Source organism: Cervus elaphus, chromosome 3, assembly GCF_910594005.1.
Source record: "Cervus elaphus chromosome 3, mCerEla1.1, whole genome shotgun sequence".
Lineage (NCBI taxonomy): Eukaryota > Metazoa > Chordata > Mammalia > Artiodactyla > Cervidae > Cervus > Cervus elaphus.
This window is the reverse complement of record NC_057817.1, coordinates 25,409,870-25,428,007: the sequence shown is the minus strand read 5'-3', so window position 1 is coordinate 25,428,007 and position 18,138 is coordinate 25,409,870. Positions and strand designations below refer to the sequence as shown.

Here is an 18,138-nt window from a genome sequence, read left to right as displayed (position 1 = left end):
TAACCCACTCCAGTATTCTTGCCTGGGAAATCCCATGGACAGAGGAGCCCGATGGGCTACAGTTCAAGGGGTCACAAAGGGTTGGACCTGACTTAGAGACTAAACAACTATCTGTACATGTGTGGAGAAGCCCTTCTTAAGACACAACCTCAGGCTCCCGCACTGCAGTGCCTGCACATTTGATGCTGTATTTTATTCTCTGGGAAGGTGGTCTCATCTCTGCCTTAATCCTATAGAGGCTGGGGAAGTGAGCACTGGACCTCTGAGCAAAAGTGTCTCAGCCCTTGCCGGGATCTTTTCTTCCCAACCACTCTCAGGGAGGGACACCCTTATCTACAACCCTCCCCCTGCGCCTCGTTCCATTAGAGGACTTTGCTCCCTTCTTCCTCAGGAGACAGGGTCTGAGTGAACCCTTCTAGCTTCTCTTGGTTTGTTACTTGCTTCTTCCTAGGAAAGGGGTGATATTTCACCACTCATTCATCCAGTCATTCATTCATTCAGTTCACTCTTGAAGTCATTTGAGCTTCATTCGTTGGACTCCAACTGTTTGCCCAGTTATTATTGTTCAAGGCCCCAGGGAGAAAATGGTGAATGCTTGTGGTTGACAAGTTCTCAGGCTTCATGGAGCTTACATTTTTCTGAGGTGGGAACCATATACACAAGTAAACAAGTGTATAAATAATGTCAGAGTACAGTAAGTGCAATGAGGGAATAAACAGGGTGGGGTGACAGAAGTAACTGGTGGAAAGGGAGATGGGGCTGGGCGCTGAGTCGGGTAGATGAGAAGGCTCTCCCTGAGAAGAGATGTGTGAGCTGAGATTTGTAGGATGAGCAGGAGTCAGCTGAGCAAAGAGCAAGAAGAATGGGGTTCTAAGCAGAGGGAGCAGCCATGAGGATGAAAGCTCTGAGCTGGGCAAAAACTTTGTGTCCCATGAAGGAGGCCAGCATGGCTGTGCGGTATTGAGGAGGAAAGTGGAACGGGATGAGGTGGGGTTGGGGGGGTGCATGTAGGCCCTGGGAAAGGGTTTGGATTCTGCATCAAAGTGCAAATGGAGAACACTTAAGGGTTTAAGCAGCAGACTGGCTGACCTGATTAGATATATACCTTGAAAATAGCACTTGTCTAAATGCTGAAGGGAGGGTGGCTTGGAACGGGTAAGGGTGGAGGTAGGGAGGTTTAGTCAGGAGGCTGTTGCTGACATCTAAGTGATGAATCACGGTGGTGCAGCTAAGGAGAAGGGGAGAGAGGGAGGAAGTCAAGATATATCCTGGAGATAGAATTCAAAGCCTTATTGATGTGAGGATTGAAGAAAAAGCACGAATCAAAACTGACTCAGGTTTTTGGCTTGAATAATTGATTATATGGAGGTTATATTTAGTGAGCTAGCAAGATGAAGTGGACAAGTGTATTAAGATACTAGTTCAGACGCAGTAATAAGGTCATAATACTGCAGCTTTAACAAAAGTTAAACTGGGGTAGTATGGTGGCTCTGCCATAGTCAAGACTTAGGCTCTTTCTGTCTTGCAACTTTTTTTTTTCCAATTTGTCTGTGCCAGGCCTTAGTTGCTGCACACAGGATCTTTAGTTGTGGCATGTGGGATCTAGTTCCCTGACCAGTGGTCAAACCTGAGTCCCCTGCACTGGGAGCTCTGAGTCTTCACTGCTGGACCACCAGAGAAGTCTCTGCTACTGTTGTTTTTTTTTTTTTTTAATGTGGCTTCTATTTAATGGTTTATGATGGCTGCTCCAAGTCCCACCCTTCATCTCACTCCAGTCATTGGGAAAGGGAGATGAGAGAAGGGGCGGACACACTCCTCTTTTGTCAAGGGCCTCACCCGTAATTGCTTTTATCATATTTGCTCATATCCTACTGGCCACAGTCTAGTCACAGGGTCACGTCTGGCTGCAAGGAAGTCTGGGAAATGTAGTCATTAGCTACGTGAAAATAATGGCAGAATCAGTAGATTGGAGGTCTGGACAAGGTGAATGCATGCAGGCTTCTAGAGTAAAGGAGATGGACGGCCAGCAGTTTGTAGATGGAGGGTGGGATTCTTGAACTGGAGATTTCTCAGCCTGTGAATATATGAGATTATGTGGCAAAGGGGAAATAAGGATTTAGATGGAATTAAAGTTGCTGATCAACTGGCTTTAAAACAGTGAAATTATCCTAGATTATCTGGGTGGATCCAGTGAAATCATAAGGCACCTTAAGTGTGGAAGAGGGATTCAGAATAGAGAAACAGGTTGATAGCAAAGTGAGAACTTGGCTGAATGTTGCTGGGTTTGAAAGTGAGAGAATGGGGCCATGACCCAAGCAATGTGGGTGATCTCCAGAAGCTGGAAAGGACATAAAAGTGGATTCTCCCTTGGAGCCTTCGAAAAGGAATGGCTCTGCTAACATCTTGGTTTTAGCCCGAGTGAGACCCATCTTGCACCTCTGAACTCCAGAACTATAAGATGATAAATCTGTGTTGTTTTAAGCCAGTACATTTGTGGTAATTTGTAATTAGAAAACTGATACAGCTCCCTCACACCATACACAAAAGTGAACTCAAAGTGACTTAAAGATCTAAATATAAAAGATGACCCCATAAACACCTAGAAGAGAACTCAGCAAAACTTTCTCTGGCATAAACTGTACCGGTATTTTCTCAGATCAGTCTCCCAAAGCCATAGAAGAAAAATCAAAACCAAAATAAAACCAAAAACAAACACCCCAAGACCAAATGGCACCTAATCAAACTTATACATTTTTCCACAGCAAAGGAAATCAAACGAAATGAAAACATAACGCACAGAATGGAGAAAACATCTGCAAGTGATTGGCCGACAAAGGCTTAACTTCCAAAATATACAAACAATTCCTGTAACTCAGTAACAAAAAAGTTCAACAACCCAACCAAAAAATGAGCAGAAGGTCTAAATAGAGATTTCTCCAAAGAAGACATACAGATGGCCAATAGGCACATGAGAAGATGCTCATCATCACTAATTATTCAAGAAATGCAACTCAAAACTACAATGAAGTATCACCTCACACCAGTCAGAATGGCCGTCAACTACAAATAACAAAAGCTGAAGAAGGTGTGAAAAAAAGGGAACCCTCCTACACTGTTGGTGGGAATGTAAATTGGTGCAACTGCTATGGAAAATGGTATGGAGATTCCTTGAAAAACTAAAAACAGAGCTACCATACCATCCAGCAACCCCACTCTTAGGCATACATCAGAGAAAACTCTAATTTGAAAAAATATACGCACCCCAATGTTCATAACAGTACTATTCACAATAGCCAAAACACGGAAGCAATCCACCAACAGATGAATGGATAAAGAAGATGTGGTACATACACTCAATAAATATTATCCAGCCATAAAAAAAGAATGATATAATGCCATTTCAGCAGCATGGATGGACCTAGTGAAATAAGTCAGAAAGAGGAAGACAAATACCATATGGTATCACTTATATGTAGAATCTAAATTAAGATATGAATGAACTTATTTACAAAACAGAAACAGACTCACAAACATAAAAAACAAACTTATGATTACTAAGAGGAAAGTGGGTAGGGGAGGGATAAATTAGGAGTTTGGGATTAGCAGATGCATACTATATTAGATACACAAAAAGTCCTACTGTATAAGCACAGGGGACTATATTCAACATCCTTTGATAAACTGTTATGGGAAGGAATGTGAAAAAGAACAGATATACACGTATGTATATCAGTCAGTTCAGTGCAGTCACTCAGTCGTGTCTGACTCTTTGCGACCCCATGAACCGCAGCACGCCAGGCCTTCCTGTCCATCACCAACTCCCGGAGCCTACCCAAACTCATGTCCATTGAGGTGGTGATGCCATACAACCATCTCATCCTCTGTCGTCCCCTTCTCCTCCTGCCCTCAATCTTTCCCAGCATCAGAGTCTTTTCAAATGAGTCAGCTCTTCATATCAGGTGGCCAAAGTATTGGAGTTTCAGCTTCAACATCAGTCCTTCCAATGAACACCCAGGACTGATCCCCTTTAGGATGGACTGGTTGGATCTCCTTGCAGTCCATGGGACTCTCAAGAGTCTTCTCCAACTCTACAGTTCAAATGCATCAATTTTTCGGCACTCAGCTTTCTTTATAGTACAACTCTCATATCTACACATGACTACTGGAAAAACCATAGCCTTGATTAGATGGACCTTTGTTGGCAAAGTAATGTCTTGGCTTTTCAATATGCTATCTAGGTTGGTCATAACTTTCCTTCCAAGGAGTAAGTGTTTTTTAATTTCATGGCTGCAATCACCATCTGCAGTGATTTTGGAGCCCAGAAAAATAAAGTCAGCCACTGTTTCCGCTGTTTCCCCATCTATTTCCCATGAAGTGATGGGACCGGATGCCATGATCTTAGTTTTCTGAATGTTGAGCTTTAAGCCAATTTTTTCACTCTCCTCTTTCACTTTCATCAAGAGGCTTTTTAGTTCTTCTTCACTTTCTGCCATAAGGGTGGTGTCATCTGCATATCTGAGGTTATTGATATTTCTCCCGACAATCTTGATTCCAGCTTGTGCTTCTTCCAGCCCAGCGTTTCTCATGATATATTCTGCATATAAGTTAAATAAGCAGCGTGACAGTATACAGCCTTGATGTACTCCTTTTCCTATTTGGAACCAGTCTGTTCCATGTCCAGTTCTAACTGTTGCTTCCTGACCTGCATACAGATTTCTCAAGAGGCAGGTCAGGTGGTCTGGTATTCCCATCTCTTTCAGAATTTTCCACAGTTTATCGTGATCCACACAGTCAAATGCTTTGGCATAGTCAATAAAGCAGAAATAGATGTTTTTCTGGAACTCTCTTGCTTTTTTGATGGTCCAAAGTATGCTGGCAATTTGATCTCTGGTTTCTGTGCCTTTTCTAAAACTAACTTGAACATCTGGATGTTCACGGTTCACATATTGCTGAAGCCAGGCTTGGAGAATTTTGAGCATTACTTTGCTAGCATGTGAGATGAGTGCAATTGTGCAGTAGTTTGAGCATTCTTTGGTATTTCCTTTCTTTGGGATTGGAATGAAAACTGACCTTTTCCAGTCCTGTGGCCACTGCTGAGTTTTCCAAATTTGCTGGCATATTGAGTGCAACACTTTCACAGCATCATCTTTTAGGATTTGAAGTAGACCAGCTGGAATTCCCTCACCTCCACTAGCTTTACTCATAGTGATGCTTCCTAAGGCCCACTTTACTTCACATTCCAGGATGTCTGGCTCTAGGTGAGTGATCACAGCATCATGATTATCTGGGTCGTGAAGATCTTTTTTGTACAATTCTTGTATGTATTCTTGCCACCTATTCTCAATATCTTTTGCTTCTCTCAGGTCCATACCATTTCTATCCTTTATTGAGCCCATCTTTGCATGAAATGTTCCCTTGGTATCTTTAATTTTCTTGAAGTGATCTCTAGTCTTTCCCATTCTATTGTTTTCCTCTATTTCTTTGCATTGATCGCTAAGGAAGGCTTTCTTATCTCTCCTTGCTATTCTTTGGAATTCTGCATTCAAATGGGTACATCTTTCCTTTTCTCCTTTGCTTTTTGCTTCTCTTCTTTTCACAGTTATTTGTAAAGCCTCCTCAGACAGCCATTTTGCTTTTTTGCATTTCTTTTTCTTGAGGATGGTCTTGATCCCGGTCTCCTGTACAATGTTATGAACCTCTGTCCATCGTTCATCAGGCATACTATCAGATCTAGTCCCTCAAATCTATTTCTCACTTCTACTGTATAATCATAAGGGATTTGATTTAGGTCATACCTGAATGGTTTAGTGGTTCTCCCCACTTTCTTCAATTTCAGTCTGAATTTGGCAATAAGGAGTTCATGATCTGAGCCACAGTCTGCTCCTGGTATTGTTTTTGCTGACTGTATAGAGCTTCTCCATCTTTGGCTGCAAAGAATATAATCAATCTGATTTTGGTGTTGGCCATCTGGTGATGTCCATGTGTAGAGTCTTCTCTTGTGTTGTTGGAAGAGGGTGTTTGCTATGACCAGTGCATTCTCTTGGCAAAACTCTATTCGCCTTTGCCCTGTTTCATTCTGTACTCCAAGACCAAATTTGCCTGTTACTCCAGGTGTTTCTTGACTTCCTACTTTTGCATTCCAGTCCCCTATAATGAAAAGGACATCTTTTTTGGGTGTTAGTTCTAAAAGGTCTTGAAGGTCTTCATAGAACCGTTCAACTTCAGCTTCTTCAGTGTTAGTGGTCAGGGTATAGACTTGGATTACTGTGATATTGAATGGTTTGCCTTGGAAACGAACAGAGATCATTCTGTCATTTTTGAGATTGCATCCAAGTACTGCATTTCAGACTTTTGTTGACCAGGATGGCTACTCCATTTCTTCTAAGGGATTCCTGCCCAGAGTAGTAGATATAATGGTCATCTGAGTTAAATTCACCCATTCCAGTCCATTGTTGCTGATTCCTAGAATGTCAACATTCAATCTTGCCATCTGTTTGACCACTTCCAATTTGCCTTGATTCATGGACCTAACATTCCAGGTTCCTATGCAATATTGCTCTTTACAGCATCGGACCTTGCTTCTATCACCAGTCACATTCACAACTGGGTTTTGTTTTTGCTTTGGCTCTATCCCTTCATTCTTTCTGAAGTTACTTCTTCACTGATCTCCAGTAGCCTATTGAGCATCTACCGACCTGGGAAGTTCATCTTTCAGTGTCCTATCTTTTTGCCTTTTCATACTGTTCATGGAGTTCTCAAGGCAAGAATACTGAAGTGGTTTGCCATTCCCTTCTCCAGTGGACCACATTCTGTCAGACGTCTCCACTATGACCCGTTTGTCTTGGGTGGCCCCACATGGCTTGGCCTAGTTTCATTGAGTTAGACAAGGCTGTGGTCCATGTGATCAGAGTGGCTAACTTTCTGTGATTGAGGTTTCAGTCTGTCTGCCCTCTGATGCCCTCTCTCAGTGCCTACCGTCTTACTTGGGTTTCTCTTACCTTGGACAGGGGTTATCTCTTCACAGCTGCTCCAGCAAAGTGCAGCCACTGTATATGTATGTATATACGTACATACATATCTACAGATATCAACCTGAATCACTTTGCTGCACACCAGAAACTAACACAACATTGTAAATCAACTATGCTTCAACAAAAAAGAAAACGAATACAAGATGAAAAAATTTTTCTCTTGGTGGCTGTGGGATGAGACTCTATGACAGCTGGTAAGGCAGAACATTTCTCGGACCATGTTTCACCCAGGAGTGGAGTTAATGCAGAAACAGGAATGTTCCTGAATAGCACTGTCTCTTTCTCTGCTGCCCTCTCCTAATGCAAACATACACCCTCGGATAGGCTTCCCCACCCCGCCTCTCCCTGTGAATGTCCGCTGTTTTCCTCTCTGTGCAGAGGCTCAGGCAGGCAGGAAGGAGAGGAGGCCCCTTTCCCTCTTCTGTCTCAGTTGCACTCTCCAGCTCAGCTGGCCAGGGAGGTCAGAGTGCTGTGGGATGTCTGGCACTGGTACAGTCTTTAAAAAAACTGATACTTTGTCTCCCTTCTGCCCTCTGTTCTCTGGGTGTGTTCTCCACTGACCAGATTCAGAGTGGGGAGGGCTGACAACATGGTGGGCCTTCCTATGGCCCTGATGGTAAAATCAAGGGCTGGCCTTTGGGGACCCAGTACCTGCGCGTGTGTGTGTTCAGTCACATCAGTCGTGTCCGACTCTTGGCGACCCTATGGACTCTGTAGCCCACTAGGCTCCTCTGTCCATGGGATTCTCCAGGCAAGAATCCTGGAGTGGGTTGCCATGGCCTCCTCCAGGGGATCTTCCCCACTCAGAGATGAAACTCCCATCTCTTCAGTCTCCTTCATTGCAAGCGGGTTCTTTACAACTGAGCCACGGGGAAGCCCATGAGGACCCAGTACAGTGGATTCAAAAAGGCAAAAGGCTCGGAAATTACCTGTGGCCTGAAGTTTTATAGGTACAGTTGAAGCTGGAAAGAAATTATCACAGTTCCATGTGGGTACAGAGCCCAAGACTTAAAATTTTACTTCAGATTATTTGTGCTAATCTTTAGTAAGTGATGCTCTGTTGGGTGTCCCAGATCGTGATTATCTATGCTGTTATGAATTTCACTTAGGGTCACAGAAGGAACCATGGAGGGGTTTTGCTTAGGAACCTGTCTCCAGGTTCCTAGAATTATTTCCTGGTACATTGTTTCAACTTGGCTTGGAGTTGTATCTTTATTAAGTTAGCCCTGTGTATTCAGACCTTGTGCAACTTGCTGTGGGGTTAACCACAGACGTGTGGTGACCTCATACTGATAAGAAGACCAGGACACTTCGCATGGAGGAAATGCCCACGTGTGTGAAAGTGGAAAAAAACTCAATTTGGAATTATCACAAACGGAAAGATAAGAGAGAAATGAACAAATCTTGTACCTGGAACATTCTGTCTCTAGAAATCAGACTTATTCAGGAAATTAAGCAGGCATGGGGTCCATGTGAGATACAAGTCTTGGTCTCGTAGGGAGAAAAGTCAGCAAGTAAGGGGAAGGAGATAAAGAAGGAAGTTCTATTGCTCAAACTAGGGGAAAAGAGAAGATTTTCTTGAGAAAAATGTTGAGTTTTTAGAGAGCGTGATTGAGATGTATGAAGAGAAAAAGGGAATATTTTCACACATCAATGATTTTAAGGGCGGAACTAGAAAAGAGCACAGTGTTCATTTCTAGATCGAGGAGGACGAATGGGCAGATTTGACAATGCAAAGTGGAGTCAGACCGCTAGAGGGAGCATGGACCCAGGAAACTAGTGTAGACAGTTGCCCAGCAAGAGGGAGGAAGGACCAGGTGGTTTGGTGGGAGCAGTGTGAGCGTCATTAGGTAGGTAACTTTAAACGAACACGGGTATTTGAGTGGTGTGTGTATTGCCCAAGCCCACACCCAGGAATTTGTGGAGTCAGGACACATAGTCACTGAGAAGGTGAAACATACTCAAAGGGGAATTCATGCAGGCAAGAAATAGATGTAGTCACATCTGAGTTAAATTGGGACTACCAGCAGAATTATTTTAAATTTCTACTTATTGCAGGATGACAAAAATGTCTGAAGTGCCCCTCTTTGAGAGAAGACATAGTAGGCATGCCCTCATCCCGCTATGACAAAATTAACACCAAAATCAATCCTTCATTGTGTTGCAGAGAAAAGCCAATTCTGACTCCAGGTTGGAACTGTTTCTTTAACTTGCTTTCCATTGCTTTTGTTGTTATAATCACATATAATGGTCTGCCTCAGAATCCAGCCAGTCCGCCTGGCTGTTACACTAAAGTGCCTTTCTTCAGAACCCTGTCTACCTGTAGACGGCAGGAAGGAAGAAGCTAACCCATCCCTCTCCCCTCCCCACACCCTCCCCTTGCCATTCTAGGAGATATATACAAGATTAATGACCTTTATGGTTTGTTTCCTCACCTCCCCCCATCTCTGATCTGCAAAAGAACCTGGCACCCAGACCCCGATAAGGTGGTTATTTTGAGACATCAGTCTGCCATCTTCTTGGTGAGCTGGCTCCACACCTTGTCTCCAATTCACCTGTCATGTGGCTAGCAGAAAGAGCTTGGGCTCGGTAACAGTTGGAGGTTTCTCGCAGTTGGAGTTTAAATTCACGTGTTGGGAGAGAGATGGCATGGACTGAGACCATTCTGGTGAGGTGCTACTGTCCCAGGTACCACTGAGTTTCTCGGGTGGTGCAGTGCAAGCACTGGCAACTTGATTGGCTGAGCTCAGGGCCCCCACCGGTCAGGAGGAAACTGTCGTGGAGATGCCTGGCCATCACCTCTTGTGTTCCAACTGTATTCTGCCCTGGCTGAGTAAGCTAGCTCTCTGCCCCTGTCCTGCCATGAGCGGATGACTGAAGATCACATTCAAGATGAGCACCGACCAGACAGGCTCTTCCCCGTGCAGCAGCACTAGAGAGCCTCTGTGGAGAATGCACTAGGGAGGCATTTCTACAATATCTTTCTCTTGTATCTTGAACTCTCACTAAGAGTTTCTTGGCCTCCACCCTAGCCCTGAAAAAAACCCCTACAAATAGCCATGCACTAGATTCTGGACACATAATGGCCCTGATGTCTGAACTTAAGAAAACACATTTATCAGCTTATTAAAAGAGGTGATACAAGATACTGATGAACAGCCAGGTGGAGAGATACACAGGGCGAGGTCTGGGAGGGTCCTGATGACAGGAGCTTCCATCCCCGTGGAGTTGGGCTACACACCCTCCTGGTCCGTGGATGTGTTCCCAACCTGTAAATTCTCTGAATCCAGCACTATCGGGATTTTATGGAGGCTTCCTTACATAGGCATGATCAATTATTAACTCCATTTCCAGGCCCTGCCCTCACTTTGGACAAGTAGGGGGAGGGGCTGAAAATTCCCAGCTTCAAACCATGGTTTGCCATCCAGGAGCTCACCCAGAGTTGCCTCAATACAATGAAAGATGTTCCTAGTGCCCTTATCATTTAGGAATTTACAAGGGTTTTGGGGACCCTGTGTCATAGATGGAGCCAAAGACCAAATGTTAGAATAAGAGATGCTCCTAAATGTGCTCATCACCTAGGAAGTTATGAGAGTTTTAGGAGCTCTGTGCCAAGAACCAGGGGCAGAGACCAATATACACATTTTCTATTATCTCACGTCTCCCTTCCTGTCATCCCATCTGTCCTGGAGTGAAGAGTCTTCTCTCCAGTTGCAAGAAAAAAGAGATTTATTACTTTATTTTCCCATGTTCTTTCCACCACAATGAGTTCCATATGCCTTGACAGTGAAAACTGGCTGCAGTTGAGGGAGACTGGCACACATTTGTAGATGAATCTGGCACGTAGGAAGCACTTGGTGAATGTTTGTTGTGTGTATGGATGGAGTCGCCCACCCTGAGTTGAGGCAGAAGTCTTGGCAGATGAGGGTATAGATGAGGAAGAAAAGTGAAGAAGGAATGAGAAGGCACTGGATGGGGCCTGGGAGCACAGAATGCAGTCAGAGAATGTGCAGGGACCTGAACCTGGAGCTTGGAGAACCAGGCCAGTGCAGCATCTCCCTGAGAAGAACATTCTAGAATATTCTATCCAGTTCTACAGACAGATTGAAGAGTGTCAGCACTGTGAAACAGTCACAGGGTTCACTGGGCTCAGTGGGCTTTGGGTGAGCAATTGCTGCAGGCTGGTGGGTGGGCAAGGCAGACTTCAGGCCAGTGAGGTGGGCATGGTGGGTGAGGGAGCCCGGGGGCAGTGGTGTGTGAGGTGGAGGGGCAGCTGGAGAGAAGAGCCAAGACTTCACAAAGAATATTTTTGGATGTGGAGATTTGAACACATTTGTAAACTGAGGAGGAAGTAAGCAAGTAAGTAAGTGTGCGTTAGTTGCTCAGTCGTGTCCGATTCTTTGCAACCCCATGGACTATAGTCTGCCAGGTTCCTCTGTCCATGAGGATTCTCCAGGCAAGAATACTGGAGTGGGTTGCCATGCCCTCCTCCAGGGGATCTTCCCCACCCAGGGACTGAACCTAGGTCTTCTGCATTGCAGACAGATTCTTTTTTTTTTTTTTTTTTTTTATTATTTATTTATTTGGTTGTGCTGGGTCTTAGTTGCTGCATTTAAGATCTTCAAGTCTTATTGAAGCACGTGGGATCTATTTCCCTGACCAGGGATTGAACCCAGGCCCCCTGCACTATGAGCAAGGAGTCTTAGCCACTGGACCACCAGGGAAGTTCCCTGCAGACAGATTCTTTACCGACTGAACCACCAGGGAAGCTGGTGGAGGAGGAGGGGGAGGAGTTTAAAATCAAAGGAATGGGGTGACTAAAGGAAGAATCCCAGTAGAGTGGGGGCCTTGGGTCTTCCTTTCTGGTGCTACAAAGCCAGCACAGAGCCAGGCTTGGGATGTGATGCTTTAGTAAAGGACTTGAGGAGCTGAGAGATGGTGGTGATGGTCCAAGCGGTGTGGGTGCTACAGGTACTTGCAGCGGCCCGCCTGGGCTGTGGGCATCCCCATTACTACGGCTTCATGACTTCAGAGGCATGAGGGAATAGGCTTTTCAGATATTTTATGATTTCTTCCACTGTGTTTTCCAGATTCCTCCTGATTTTATGACCGATCTCCATCAGTGTTCCTTCTGTAGTGGATGCTGGGGAATACCGGGAGAGAAAAGTTAGGGTAGAGCTATTCCCCTGCACCCTCACCGCTTCCCTACACTCTAGCGACAGCTTTCCACAGCACTGGCAAAGGCAACTAACAGGTCCTTTGACTTGCTTTTAACTCTCATTTCTTAAAAAATTTTTTTCATTTATTTTTAATTGGAGGATAATTGCTTTACAAGGTTGTATTGGCTTCTGCTATATATCAGTATGAATCAGCCATAGGTATATATATGTATGGTAGTGTAATATTTCAATGCTATTCTCTAAATTCCTCTCTCACTTCTTTTTGCTGCAGCTTGCTTTCTCTTTCTAACCCAACCACTTCCACCCTCTTTTGCTGCTTACTGTTTGCCCAGCCCCTAACCCCTTCCCCTAGCTCCTACCAGCACTGGGAGTGTGTTCTGTAGTCTCTTCTGATTCAAGGGCAGCATTTCTGAGATGTTTTTCCTTGAGTATGGACAGAGGCAGCTTGGGGTTCTGATTCTGCGGTCTCCTGGAAGATTTGATCACAATTTGCTCTTTGGGAATCAACTCTTCTCTGGAGATGGAAGGCTCCTTAGAAAGGTCCTCATTGGAGATCTGGAGGTTGCTGATGATGAACTGAGCAGCTGGGACCAAGATGATGGAGGAGATGAGGGCAGAGAAAGAGCTCATGGTGAGGAGCAGCCAGTCGGGGCTGTGTTATCTCCCATAACACTGGTGGCCACCAGGGTTGAGTCATTGCCCAGTTATCATACAGCAGGGTTGATGTCCCATGCCGGCATCAAAATCCACAAGCCCCTGGTTTTGGATGCCTTTGACTAGGAATTGAACTTTTAGCAAATTTACCTTCCTGACAAAAAGAGAATAACTATGCAAATACCTGTCCCATTGGCTGGCACATAGGAGGGGGTTCAGTAAATATTGGTTCTTTTTTTTTTTCCTGAATTTTGGCTATTGCTTGAGTCTGCCTTCTCTGGCTTTTGCCAGGTAAATTGTGTGTGTGTGTGTGTGTGTGTGTGTGTAGGAAGTTAGCCTGAGATTAAACCATATTTATGGGTAATTCACAAAGCAGAATCCTGCAATGTTCAAGGTTTTTGTGGGGTAGGGAGCTTGGGACTGAGGAGCCCCCAGTAGCATCCTCACCTCAGGGTGAGCTGAAACTCCTCACCTGCTAGCATTCAGGAGTGAGATGTGGTCCCCACACCCATCTCCCATGACTAACCAGCATGAAGTGCTGGTTCAAAGAGCTTCTGGCCCCTAGAGCTTGGCCAGTTAGTACTGTAGGAAGGATTAAGATCCAACATCAGAAGGGATTGTCTTTGCTCCACCTCTTTCTCAGATGGAGAATTCGTCATTGTTCATCACTCACTGAACAATCTTTTACCACCACTGACTTACTTTAAAGGATGCCAGTGTGAGACTTACAGGTATCTGTGGGCTGAGCCTCCAGGTGGGTTTCATCTTCTGGCTCTGAAAAATAAGAGGGTTAAATTTTCTGAAGGTCTGAAGACATTTAACATGTGAGATGCTCTTATGCAGCCCCTTCTGCCCCAGCATCCTCCTCTCCCTTACCATGTTTTATGTTTTTTCTTCACACTTCTAACGCGTTGGCATTTATCTAATGTGCTTACTGTTGGTTTACCCCCTGGTGGCTCAGACGGTAAAGTGTCTGCCTGCAATGTGGGAGACCTGGGTTCGATCCCTGGGTCGGGAAGATCCCCTGGGGAAGGAAATGGCAACCCGCTCCAGTACTCTTGCCTGGAAAATTCCATGGACAGGGGAGCCTTGTAAGCTACAGTCCATGGGGTCACAAAGAGTAGGACATGACTGAAGGACTTCACTTCACTGTTGGTTTATTTCCCTAGGTTGTAATCTCAATAATGACCGAGATCTCTGTATTTTGAGTGTATTCTAAGCATCTAGAACTATGTGTCTGGCATACATTAGGTGCTCAATAAATAGCTGTTGAATGTATGTGTGTCTATGTCTTGGCCTCACTGTACAGAGGAAGGCAGAAAGCTCCACGTAGGGGTAGTGACTCTACCGAGGGTTTCCAGCATCATCTGAACCAGGAATCTAATCTGAATCTCTGTTGACCCATAGTCTGCCTTGATTTGGGTTCAGTTTGGCCCCTCTCATCCCAGCCATAAGCTTTCTAGGGTGCAGAATTCCTGGAGTCATGTGTCCTAGCCCCCTGCCTCCGTCCCTAAGTTTATCCAGGTGTGAATGCTTGGTTCTGACTGCATCTCCTGACCTCTTCACACAACACATCACAAGGATTAAGGAAAGGCCTTTGGAGCACTGAGGTCTCTCCAGCCACAGCTCAGTGACCCCAGGGGACAGGGGGAGGTTGATGGAAGCCAGACTCACCGTTAAGGATGGCGAGAGAGGTGGCGGCCAAGCTGGCCAGAAGCAGGACGCAGAGGACTTTCATGGTGGGGCTGCAGCAGCATCTGTTTTCCCCGGGGAGGCTGCTGGGTGATGCTGAGGAGGCTGCTGCCTGGCAGGGGCCTTATGTATTTGAGGGTAGGGATCGGCTCTTGGAATCTGGTGCAGGATTGGACCTGGGAACAAACCAGGTTTCCCCTCCCCATTTCCCTATTCTGTATACATTTGTTTTGGGGAACTGGAACTTCTGGGAAACCAGTTAACAGGAAAGCAAGGTGCCAGCATTCCCCCTGGCCTGGAATGTGCCAAGCGAGCCAGCCCCAGGCTCCCTATATGCCAGATATTGTCTTGAGTTTGTGCATATGGGATCTTTTATTTAAATCATGATGGTTGTTAAAATATATGCAATTTAATCAAACAAAAAAACATGTTCACAGTAACTATGAGTGTATGAGTTTCCCTCCTTCATGGTACTTATTACTGGTAGAATTTTACTTTTGTTTAAGTGATCATTAAATTAATATCTATCTCCCCTAGGAGAGTAGGGACAGATTAGACAAGCAGAGTGACTGAATAAAGAAAGGGTTAGGCTATCCTCTGGGGCTACAGATGAACACTCCCCAGGCATTCAGGAAAGAAAGGGCCAGGATTTTTTTTGGAAAAAATATTTACTTTTATTTATTTATTTGCTGCACTGGGTCTTAGTTGCAGGATCTTTGTTGCATGTCGGATCTTCCGTTGAGACGTGTGGACCCTCCAGTTGTGGACTCTCTCCGGTTGCAGCGCACGGGCCTAATTGCCCCATGGCATGTGGGATCTTAGTTCCCCCACCAGGCATTGAACCTACATCCCTTGCATTGGAAGGCAAATTCTTAACCACGGACCTTCAGGGGAGTCCCAGGGCCAGGCTTTTATAGGGATTCCAGCTATATGCCAGACATTGCTTTGAGTTTGTGCAAGTGGGATCTTTTATTTAAATCATGGTGGTTGTTAAAATATATGCTATTTATCAAACAAAAAAAAAACATGTTCATGGAGTTGAGGCAATTTACACAATGTCACACATCTGGGTGAATTTGAACCCATGTTAGTCTAACTCTAGACCCTATGTCTTATACATACAGGGGCTGGTAGTTCTAGAAGCAGACAAGATAGAATAGCAGGACACCCAGAGAGGCATCTGGAGAGGTGGTGGGGAATGCACCTAGGGCCTGAGGCCTGCTCCTGGGCCTGAGACTGAACTGGTTGACCTCCTGTGCCCTCCTCTGGCTGGAGCTGATGATCTCTCTGGAGCCTCTTTTTGGACCATCTCCAGGAAGGTGAGGGCTGCTGTCCCTGTGACTGAGCTTCCTGTCCTCAGCAGGAAGCATGGCTTGCTGGGCATGTGGGGGTCCCACAGAGGGTAAGGCCCCACCTGTGGACCACAGAGGGCTGTGAGCTGTGTCAACCAGGCCCTTCTCCTCTCGCTGGCTGCAGGAGGGAAGGGCCCAGGGGGCTGGCAGTCCCCCTCCAATGGCTTGGGCACTGCTCTCTGCTTAAGCGGGGCTGTGAAGTGAAGGCAGTTTGTCTTGGGCTGCCTCCCACTTCCCCTTCCTCCCCAGTTTCCCCCGCTGATGGGCCACCTCCCCTCTTAGAGGGCACTTAAGAACAGGGAAGGGACAGAGGAGGGTGTTCACAGTGTTCTCCAGTACATGTTTGCAGCCCTGCAGGCTTGTTTCCTAACACACTTCATAATTCGCAGGTTCGGGCCTCCATCACCTCCAGCTTAGGCTATTTCTCACTGTTTCCCACTGCCCTTCTGGCCTCCAGTCTGTCTCCACTCTAGTGCTAATGCTGGAGGATTAATTAAGCCATCTTCCCTACTCAAAAGTATCTAATGACCATCCACCATCCGTAGGGTAAAGTCCAAACTCGCTGGGCATGTGTTCAAGGTGCTCCACCTTTCTGACTTTATCTCTTGGCCCTTTGAATTACTCCTCGCTCACTGGCGTGTTCTTCCTGTTCAAGCTGTCCCTCTGTCAGGAATGCTCTTCCTTCTCTGTCTGCCAGCTGTGCTCCTGGATCGTAATCCACATCAATGATACCTCCTCCCTCGAGTGAACCCCACCTTCTCGCCATGACAATTCCCTCGGTTAATCACCATGCCTCTGTGGTCCCCATGATAAAGTTCATATCTTCGTCTTTTTGTGATTTCATCCCGGTACTATTTCTTGAGTGCCTGCTATGGTATAAGTTTTGGCGATATGGTAGTGAGTAAAATCGCCTGGCCTTGGCTCAATGGCCTTTGTTGTCTAGCATTTATCACACTTGATTGTAATTCTCTGCTTTGATCGATTGCTCCCTCTGGTCAATTACCATTTTGAGGACAGGAGCCATAGTTTATTTCTGTATCTCATTTTTTTAGCACAGATCCTGACACTTGCTAAGTGCTCCAGTTTGGTAAATTGAATGAGTCAATTTGTCTGTTCAAAGTTGGCCCCTGGGGGATATGTTTACTGTTAGTGGGGAGGGAGGGACCTCTGAGAGGTCTTCTTCAATAATTGAATATTCCAACAAGAATTGTATGTGATAGGTACTTGAGCTTCAACAGTGAGCAAAACAGATTGGATTCCTGCGCTCTTAGATAGGATTGCCAGATAAAATGCAAGTTGCTCAGTTAAATTTCAGATAAGCAGTGAATAGTTTTTTTAGTGTAAGTATATACTCAAATATTGCATGGGACCAGCTCATACTGAAAAGTTGCTTATCATTTTTCTTAAATTCACATTTAACCGGGTGTTGTGTATTTTGTTGGCCAAGTTTGGCAATCCTACCCCAAGGCTCCAGAGCAGCCTCCACTCTATGCCGCCTGTCCCTTCTAGCTGGAGCTTTGTCCTATGTGCCTAAGGGCTCACAGGCAGGAGAACAATGGACTGAGTGGAGTCCAGGTGCCCGGCCTGTAGCTTCCTTCCGAGAAAAGAGGTCACAGTGGCTCTTAACGCACAAGTTCCCGACTGCGTCAGACGACCCTGTTCCTCTGGCCACTCATGTTTGGTGAGGAAGCCTGGGTCCTATCCAGAGAGAGCTATCACCTGGCTGGACATAAGGAAGACCAGTGGCTTATGAGGATACCTGGGTGAGAGACATGTCCACTTCTGGAGCTCCTTACAGGATGGTCTCTAACCAAGTCAACAAGATCCTTCTCAGTGAATTCTGAATGTGAGTTAGACAGAATGAGAACTCAATGAGATATAAAAGTGGTATTTGCAGAAGAGGAAGGGGGAGGCAGAGAGATGCAACGAGACAGAGGGAGGTTGACATACGCTGCCTGGGGCTGATGTCACGGCAGGACGAGTGTTGCCAGAGCAGTTGGAGGGGCTCACAGCCCACCCCCCCTCCGCCACCTGCCTGTTGCTCCCTGCACAGCACTCTACAGGGCCTGCTGAGATGCTTTCCTGATCACCCTTCCTGCCTGTGTCAGCTGATGTAACTGGAGTGAATCTTATAAACTTAGAGAAGCCTATTTTGTTTTTAAAATTTAGCTTTTAGTCGGGACACCCAAGTCCAAGGGTCAATCTGCTGTGACTTCATTGTATGGACCT

General features: G+C 45.6%; 1 protein-coding gene across 1 annotated transcript; it reads right to left on the bottom strand.

Moving 5' to 3' along the window:
* Positions 1–11,924: 11,924 nt before the first annotated feature.
* Positions 11,925–14,738, bottom strand: LOC122677985 (glycosylation-dependent cell adhesion molecule 1-like). The gene is made up of 4 exons (XM_043878338.1): positions 14,540–14,738; positions 13,595–13,639; positions 12,571–12,795; positions 11,925–12,174 (listed from the first exon to the last, which is right to left on the bottom strand). The coding sequence occupies exons 1-4, from the start codon at positions 14,601–14,603 to the stop codon at positions 12,044–12,046; spliced, it is 465 nt and encodes a 154-aa protein (XP_043734273.1). The 5' UTR covers positions 14,604–14,738; the 3' UTR covers positions 11,925–12,043.
* Between the last annotated feature and the right edge of the window lie 3,400 nt (positions 14,739–18,138).

Excerpts from the sequence above, each read along its gene's own strand:
- LOC122677985 (XM_043878338.1), bottom strand. The coding sequence starts at position 14,603 with ATGAAAGTCCTCTGCGTCCTGCTTCTGGCCAGCTTGGCCGCCACCTCT. Across the intron at positions 13,640-14,539 it reads CTCTCTCGCCATCCTTAACG|AGCCAGAAGATGAAACCCAC; the intron begins GTGAGTCTGGCT and ends CTTATTTTTCAG. Across the intron at positions 12,796-13,594 it reads GGCTCAGCCCACAGATACCT|CTGCTCAGTTCATCATCAGC; the intron begins GTAAGTCTCACA and ends TCTTGGTCCCAG.